The sequence below is a fragment of the Portunus trituberculatus genome, chromosome 42, assembly GCF_017591435.1.
Source record: "Portunus trituberculatus isolate SZX2019 chromosome 42, ASM1759143v1, whole genome shotgun sequence".
Classification (NCBI taxonomy): domain Eukaryota; kingdom Metazoa; phylum Arthropoda; class Malacostraca; order Decapoda; family Portunidae; genus Portunus; species Portunus trituberculatus.
Genome location: NC_059296.1, coordinates 8,316,938 through 8,325,835, shown reverse-complemented (window position 1 = coordinate 8,325,835; position 8,898 = coordinate 8,316,938). Strand labels below are relative to the sequence as shown.

The window sequence follows — 8,898 nt, the reverse complement described above, 5'->3', positions numbered from 1 at the left end:
TACTTTTACCAACGCTGAGCATTACGTAGTTTGCTCGCTACTTACAATCAATGTTATCTCTCATTCCAATATAATTTTTGTAGTGACTTCTATTATTGTCTGTTATTGCCGTTCATTTATAATCCCTCATTGATCTCTTTGTCAAATCCGATTGACACGAATTTCTTTCCATATTACTAGATGTATTTTTTTCTTTCGTCCTCCTTTTATTCTTATTTCAGTGACATGTTATTTGTTTTCGCAACGCATCTTTTACTCTTTACCAACGACGAGTTAAAAGTGTGTTCATTCGCTATCAACGTTATTTCAGTCTTCCTTTCATTTTCAATTCATTCATCTCGTGAGTTACCATTTACTCTTTCTGAACACATCATTAACCTCCAAGTGTACCTAACAAGTGTGTAAGATTAAAGGATGTCGTCCTAAAAAGATTCTGCGTCTGTCTCGGCTTGTTAATGTAATGGAATTTATTAGCAATTTCAAGTGTATCTTTGTCTGTATTGGTTATCTAACAATAATTCTGCACCAATGTGATAAAGATTAACACGAGATTGAAAAAAATATATATCTTAAAATACATGTTAGCCCTTTCACTATCACAAAATATTCTGAATTCTTGTATCTTTTTTGAACACTGATTCTGTTAAACCTTCATTAATTATTCCATAGCGTATAAAAGCAAAATTAACCTGTTTTCTCACTTGTTTTCCATTGCCACTAACAGGATTATCCAGTTGGCACGCACATCCCCAGGCGCCCTTGGCCAATAACAGCAAAGACAATAGACCAGCCCCCCACACACACACTCCAATGAGGTGAAATGAAGACTAGAAGAACGAAAATAAAATACGAAATACAGATACAATAGTCTTAACCGCAATCTCTCCGTTTCGCACATAAACAAACACACGCAAAACAAAAAAAACAAGGGGAATATCATTAAAGGACGTTAAACTCCAATCATCCTCATAACATACCTGCAGACAACTCCAGGTCGCGGAAACTGACTTCTTTTCTTAGGGGTGTGGTTGGTGGTGGTTGGTGGTCATCCTTGAAAGCCTGAGGAAAACGACGCGTGTTACCGCCACATAACACGCGGCGGAGACTCTGGTCGCCTGTCCAATCCTGCTGTTTACGCTTGGATGTCATGACAGCGAGACGTATCGAAGAGGGTGAGGAAACCATTATTTTGCCCCTGATTGGCTATTCACCTTTCCGCCTCCTCTTCATGGGTTCCTCTCCTTTTTCACCTTCGTCCTTTCATCATCCTTGCTGGTTTCAAATTCGCCGCATTTCAGCTTCGTGATTGGTCGTTGCTGTCCACCCTCTATTTGTTGATGAGCCATTCAGCAACCTGCCTGCCTGCCCAGGGATTAGGCGGGCTGGCTTGTTTCTCTCTCTCTCTCTCTCTCTCTCTCTCTCTCTCTCTCTCTATGTATTTGTCAGTCTATCCGTCGTTCTGTTTAGTCTGTTGTTTTTGTTCTGTTTGTTTATTTATTAGTGTCTCTATTAGTTTGTTACTCTGTTTTGTTCTTCACTCGTCCATTCTCTCTCTCTCTCTCTCTCTCTCTCTCTCTCTCTCTCTCTCTCTCTCTCTCTCTCTCTCTCTCTCTCTCTCATTTGTTCCTTAAGCATAAGAGGTAAAATCACATCAATACACTCACGTAATGAACACATATAATATATTTGATATTAATTGTAACATATCACTAGTCTCGGCACATTATTTATCTGGGTAGAAACACCAAAGTATAATACGAGTCGTTTATACTGGTTGTTAGCCGGAATTCAGCGACTTTCACCCTTAAGATACCAATTACGTGGCAAGACCCAAAATACAAGAAAGAGAAAGTATTGGTCTTCAAAGATATATAGAAAAAAAAAAGTTTATACGTGATCCCCGCTTTTATTCCTCACTGGCTACTTGCTATTTCAGTCAGCCAATGAGGACAAGAGAAGCTGAATTCATCAACCAATCAGCTTACGCCTCTGTTTTTCGTCCACGTCAGTAGAGTGGACAAAAGGTTACCTGAGTGCCTTCACTTACACAGGTTATTTGGGGAAAACAACCCTTGTCTTCTCGTATTACAAGGCTGAAAGTCGCGGAATATAAATACAAATATGAATTATTGTAGTGAGAGGCTTAGGCACATCTTAGAAAGGGAGACAGAGGGACAAAGAGCGAGAAAATAATGGATAAAAACCAGGTGAAGATAATGAAGGAGACTTAGGAATGTATCACGGTGGGGACACATGAGGGAATGCATCGGTGTACATACAGACCGTGGCGGGAAGGTTGGATGAGGGAAGGAAGTAGAACATGTACAGAGGGAAAGTCAGGGTAGATAGATAGACAGATGGATAGATAGACAGGTAGGTAGATTTTTTTCTTTTGTTTTTTTAAGAGTAGAGGTCCTTTAAAAAAATCATTGTATATATATCTATATAATTTGAGGCTATGTACATGATACTAATTAGAGGATAACATTAGGTTTCTTCCGTATCACCTGCAGCACACCTGGTTTTATACACTGGTCTCGTGCGGGGCACACACACACACACACACACACACACACACACACACACACACACACACACACACACACACACACACACACACATGCATGCACACACAACATGTTTTGACAGTTAATCGAATAAAAGTGCTCCCAAAAGGCCGTCTATTGAGTAAGACTAAACCACTTAGTGTGTGTGAATGGCGAGAAAATGTTGCAACTCAGTGTTTGGGGCGAAGGTTCGACTCTGGCAACACTCGGTAATAAACTTTAGATGCTTAAAAAGAGATGAAAAACAATTAAGTCGATTATTTCTTTCTTTCTTTCTTTTTAATGATGATAAAACTATTTACTACCTTCCCTTTCTCTTCTACTCCTCTTTTCGAATATGTACTTTTTATCTTTTAACTATTACGTTCCTCTTTTGCCTCACGAAGTTTACAATTTTCTACTTGTAATCTATTTTCACATCCATCACCTGCTGTGTGTACGAAAATATCTATAATGCTTTGTCGTTTTTTGTCCTTCATTCTCTACAAAAGCCTGAAGGTGAGCTTGTTGAAATCTACCTGCGGCCACTTACCTGTACAAGGCGTGGCGAGCTACTAAGTAGGCCGCCAGATTAGGTCTACGTGGAGTGTGATAGTTGGGTATGATAAACCAGCGGAGACGAGGCGATGAGGACGTGAATGTAAAGCAAACAAGGGGTAGTATGCTATCGGGTTGACTAGAGTACTGACTACAGGAGACACGGCATTCCCTCTTCATCTTTGGTTCTGGCTAAGTGACGGTGTGTACCTGGGCAGCACAGGTGAGTGACGCCCCCACTCCTTCCTACTTATGCCGCGAACAGTCATGAACTCAAGGGACTAAAGTTTAACTGCATCCCTCGCATGTTCTTTGGTTCTTTCTTTAGTTTCACCCTCAAGTTCCTATCGATCATCCTCGAAAGAAGGAGAAGAGAAGAGAAATTCCACTGGGCTTTCTCATTTTGTCGCCACTCGTAATGGAAGCAGAAAACTTTGCTTATTTACTCCTGTTATATTTTTTTTTTTTGTCGTTTTGTATTTTGTACAGAAACAGCTGTTGGCCTTGTGCAAATAGTCGCTGCTCATCTCTACAGGTAGAGGCGGTGTGAAGCTTGTCCTGACCACCGCTGGCTGCTCCATCACACAAACTCGTGACTAAAAATGCTATTCGCTTCACTCACTCCCTTCGTGGTCATCTTTGCTCAACGCTGCACTGCACAGCTCCAACACAAGGAACCACACCCTTTGGCATCTAGACGGAGCCACTCACTGTCCATCTGCATGCTGCGCGCCGTACATGATCTGGCTGAACTACACAACATAAGCTATAAGTATCATGTTTTCATCAACCCCTGTGCTGCAGACGCGTCCAACTCGCATCACGTGTTCCTTGGTCCGTCACGCGTTACCAGAGGAGAGTCCAAGGCGCGGGGGAGAACATGGTCGATAACTCTATGCCTTAATGTCTCAGGATGACCCTTACTTGGCAGATATCACAGACTGGTGTCCAGGAATGTCCCAAGGTATGACACAGACGAAGGGTGAGGCCACTAAGGGAGCCACAAAGGTGCACACGCGCTCCAAGACTCCGAGATGCGGCAAGTCCTGAACTGCACATGTTTAAGGGAGGCTCCGGGCAGCGATGAAAGCAGTGGTGGTGGTCGTGATGATGGCTTGGATACACCTCTGTAGTCTCATTCCTTTCTTTCCCTGCAAGCACTCCTACACACACACACACACACACACACACACACACACACACACACACACACTTCGCTGTTGCGTTAACCCTAATCTCACTCGAGTTGACGCTGGTCCGGGCCTGGGAGCGCCGTGGAGAGCGAAAAAGAGAAAACGAGACCGACTCACTCCTACACTCCCGTCTTGGTTTGGAACACAGAGAGCAGCTCGTGTTATCGTCATTATCCTCCGAAACAAAAGAGGAAAACTTCGATTAGCCTCTTCATTGACGTTGAAAGCTTCCACTTGCCTGCTGAGTGACGCGATAATAGCGAAGGGAAATGTAAACAGATATTACATGAAACACCGACATTATAGGCCGCTTACCACAGAGAGATGCAGAAAGGAAAGCTTCGGAGAGTCACTTGCAAGGACTCGAAGCGCTCCTTGCCTTGAGCAGCTCTATTTGATTGCCACGTACCGGTTCTCACGCCTAGAGAGAGAGAGAGAGAGAGAGAGAGAGAGAGAGAGAGAGAGAGACTTTACTTTGAATATTGAAAACTTGCAAGGATTTGTATTTTCCGAACGATGTCTAATTTTTGGAATGACTGGAAGCAAATCAGTCAGGAGAAAGAGATGGAAGTAGAAATGAGAAAGGAAGGAGAAAAATAAAGCAAGGCAAGAGCAAAAATTTTTCCGTTTTAAATGACCTGGGACCGCGGGCACACATGGCACAGTTATCCTTCCAATGTGTGCGCCGGTATAGATACGTTTTCTCTTTCTCTTTCCGCGTGTCTGTAATCTCCCCTCCTGGCGGCCGTCCTCTCCAGCCTCGCAGCAAAAAGAAACTGCGACAAAGCACGTACAGATAGACTTGTGAGTGATGGAGTTACTGGGAAAGATTGAATAACAGAGGAATACAAAGAGAAATTGTAATATGGATGAGTGAAGGAAAGGAAGTTGCAGCAATAACATATCACCGTTTAATATATTTTTTTCTTCTTTATCTCTCGGTTGTTTTGTGTGAAGGAAGCAATGACTCCTGACCTCAGTAACTGTCTCAGTTTTCACCACATTTCGCTGGCAGACACCTCGACGTGCTCCTCGGCTCTCGATCTCAGGTTGTGCACACTCGAAGGGGAGCCTCAGTGGTTCTTGAGGAGCCTCCAGACCTCCCACACAGGGAAGAGCTGAGAGTACGGAGGATGAGGAGGTGTAGGACGAGGAGGGAGGAAGGAAGGGAAGGGAGAGTTAAACAGGAATACTACAAAGCCGCCAGAGCACCCGAGGCAGGTCGTCTGGGGTCGCTTACTACGAGTTTGAGCTCCTGATACTTGAGGGGATTCTTAATCGATGCGCGAGCAGCTGACACCGCCGGCAGCAGACAGTCAGACAGACATCCGGCCCAGTAAATCTACAACAGCCACACGATTTGCCGCCACCGTGAAAGAAAAATAGCAATGGGTGTCCTCTGGTCTGTCGGAGAGTTACTCATCGCATCTTCTCGGATTTAACATAGTATTTATAGTAATCTGAATCGGAAGCTCCCACGGGTCGGCTGCTTCACTTGTGAGCAGCGCCCGACTGACAGTGACTGATTTGGTCTTGCCAGGGACTCCGTGGCACCTCCTGTCGGGGTTCCTCAGGGTCCTTCAGCGGTCAACTAGGAGAGACCCTTCTTGTGCAGGAGTGCCGCGAGTCTCTGCAGGTTGGTGGTGGTCTGTGGGTCGCCGGGGGAGAGCGCCAAGGCCTCATCGTAATGCTTCCTCGCCTCCTCCAGTTTACCGTTCAGGTGCAGAATGGCGCCCAGGTTGCGATGGCTGGCCACGTCCTGGTGAAGGGAAGGAGGGGTAGGGCAGGAGTTAATTTAGTATTAAGTTGACTGAGGTGTGTGTGTGTGTGTGTGTGTGTGTGTGTGTGTGTGTGTGTGTGTGTGTGTGTGTGAGAGAGAGAGAGAGAGAGAGAGAGAGAGAGAGAGAGAGAGAGAGAGAGAGAGAGAGAGAGAGATAATACTGCACAGTCGTCTAATTAATGTACGAGCAACAGGGATGAGAAGGAATAAGCAAGAAAGGAAAAGGAAGAAAGAAAAAAAAAGGAAGGAAAAAGAAAGTAGAGAGTGGTTGTTCAAGTAGAGCGGAAGGAAGGTCTGACTCAGCTTTAAAATCTTATGTTGTACTGTTTCAAGAAAACTAATCACAACTTGCCACACTCCTCCATTTTTTACTTTTATCTTTATTTATCTGTATGTCTGTTAATACGAGTCTCTCTCTCTCTCTCTCTCTCTCTCTCTCTCTCTCTCTCTCTCTCTCTCTCTCTCTCTCTCCATTTCGTAACAAGGTAGCCTAATTTATGCAGGACGCAAACAATGGTACGTATGCATTAGTATTAAAACGCTTACAAATTGAGAAGACTGCAGTAATATATTAATGTGCCGTCGTATATAACTCAGGTTGTGTCCGGCTCATGAGTTTAAATGCATGAATGAGAAGCATAAATTAAAGCCATCATTAGTTATTCAGTATTTCTCGTAATATATGAAACAAACGCCGGAGTGAGTCCCCACCTTGGGCTGCAGCTGCACGGCCCTCCTGTAGAAGGTTTCAGCGTGCTGGTTCCTCCCCGCCAGTCTGAGGGCTGTGGCGGCGTTGAAAGCGGCGGTGTGGTCTGTGGAGTCAAGCAGGGCTGCCCGCAGCCACGCCCCGACTGCCTCCTCCACTCGGTCCTGCTCCAACAACAGCTGGCCTGGAGCAAAGAAGAGAGGTTAGCTTCCAAGTGCCTGAGTGTAATGATCTCCCTTGCTAATCGTTCTCTCTCAGGGAGTTAAAGTTTTGTGAATGACTAAGGAAGTAAATGATGGAAGAACGAAAAATAAAAACATTTCAGCGTCCTATTCAACCATGGTTGCCGAGTTAAAAGCTTGTGAATAAAGGATCAGAAAGAAATTAAAAGTTGCCTTCAATACCAGCCACTTAAGGCACAAAGCTAATCTGTGTGGGATTCAAGTGTCAGGTCAGGAAAGCCCCACGTCACTCACCGAGGTGCTTGTGGGCGTGTGGATCGTTGGGCGCCAGAGCCACCGCCCGCCTCAGCCATTGCTCCACCTCCTCGGCGCGGCTGCCCTGTGGGAAGGAGAGGAGCGGGGTTAGAAGGTTTTGCTGCCTACATAACGTCTCTATAAACTGATACTATTCCTTGTTACAATTTTTGTACTCATAAATTTCTTGTTAAGCTTCCGCTGGCTTTATATCCCGATGTATTTTTGCCCCCCTTAGTGTGGTTCAGCTGGTCCTAAGTGGAGCATTACCTCCACCAACACCTGCCGCCAGCATCTCGCGTGGAAAATGTGCAGGTAAGTTTGTTGGCATTACGAGCCGGCGCCGGGGCCGGCTGGAGGGGAGCTCTGGCAAGGTGGTAACGCTACAGTGGGCGGGGAAAAATACCTAAACTGTTGGTTACACTGTGGTAGAAGGAAAAACGTGCTTAGCGTTAGTAGCATTAAACGGTGGGAGGAAAATATTCAAGGTGGCCGTTACACAGGGTTGTGAGATAGAGATTATTCCCGCTAGTGTGGCTACACAGGAAGGGAAAGGATGGTTTGCTTTTATGAAAGTTTTGACTGGCTTGGGTAAACATATTTATGTTTGGGTTGTTGACAAAAAAAAACTGTGCCGGAACACAGAACTTCATATTATAACATTATGTCGGACGTCTGAGAATTATAATGAGGCTAACACTATAACAGAGGAAAAAATACTCTTTAATATTAACGAAACGAGAAAATAATGAGATTCTTGTCTTTCTCATAACAATAAAGAGGTAAAAAGCATTTATCCAGTCTCTGCAATGTTGCCACTGCAGCAAAGAATCTTGTTAGACGCTGGTGGCATTGCAGCGGAAGAAGAAAGAGATTATATACAATATATTAGTATAATATTGAACTGTGGATCAATGAGAGTGTTTATGTGACGTAAAAACATTAAGGTAATTGCTAAAAAGCGTAGTGGCATGAAAAATGCTTGTTTGGATTAACATCCCATGTTAAGGAGGGAACTGGGTGAATAGATGGCGTGCTACTAACATTGTAGTGACCATCAGGGCCTGTTAGGTTCCTATCATGGTGAACATTATCGTGTCATGCTAACAGTGTGTTTGATTAGGTCATACAGAGCAAGAACGAAGGGAGTTTTGAGTGTTGGTAATAACTTAGGAAAGAATGTTGAAGGGTTTGTTGAGCGAGTAACGAGAGGAAGAGAATTTTAAGTGTGCCCATAATACTTCTAAGTAGGAAAGTCAATGCAGCAATAAAGAAGTCTGTAACTTTTTATTCAAACAAAATGAAAGGAAGAAACTTTTCCTAACTAATGCTTCATTTGCACTCGCTTTACTTGTGTCAGTATTTTAATTTCCCTAATTGTTTTTCTGTCTCATTACTTAATAGTAAGTGTTATTTCGTAACCCTTGCCATTTTTGTTTGACGCAACTTTCAAAGACAATCTAATGAGCCACACGAGTCATTAACCTGATTGTCAAGGTAACTGCAAACGTGAAGAAAGGAAAGGTGAGAAGAGGGGAAGAAGAGGGACCCTGAAATTCAATATTCACAGAGGAGACAGACTAATGGACCATCTACTTGAACATGCCAGGCCGGGCGGCGAGGGCCTGGCAAAGCGGCA

General features: G+C 44.1%; 1 protein-coding gene across 1 annotated transcript in view; it reads right to left on the bottom strand.

Annotated features, from left to right (window-relative positions):
* Positions 1-1,665: 1,665 nt before the first annotated feature.
* Positions 1,666-8,898, bottom strand: part of LOC123517815 (protein O-mannosyl-transferase TMTC2-like) — a 276,242-nt gene continuing 269,009 nt past the window's right edge. Inside the window, exons 10-12 of the mRNA XM_045278316.1 lie at positions 7,260-7,344; positions 6,789-6,967; positions 1,666-6,056 (exon numbers count right to left, since the gene is read on the bottom strand). Of these exons, the coding sequence (XP_045134251.1) occupies positions 5,889-6,056; positions 6,789-6,967; positions 7,260-7,344 (432 nt within the window). The 3' untranslated portion in view covers positions 1,666-5,888. The remainder of the gene's footprint in view (positions 6,057-6,788; positions 6,968-7,259; positions 7,345-8,898) is intronic.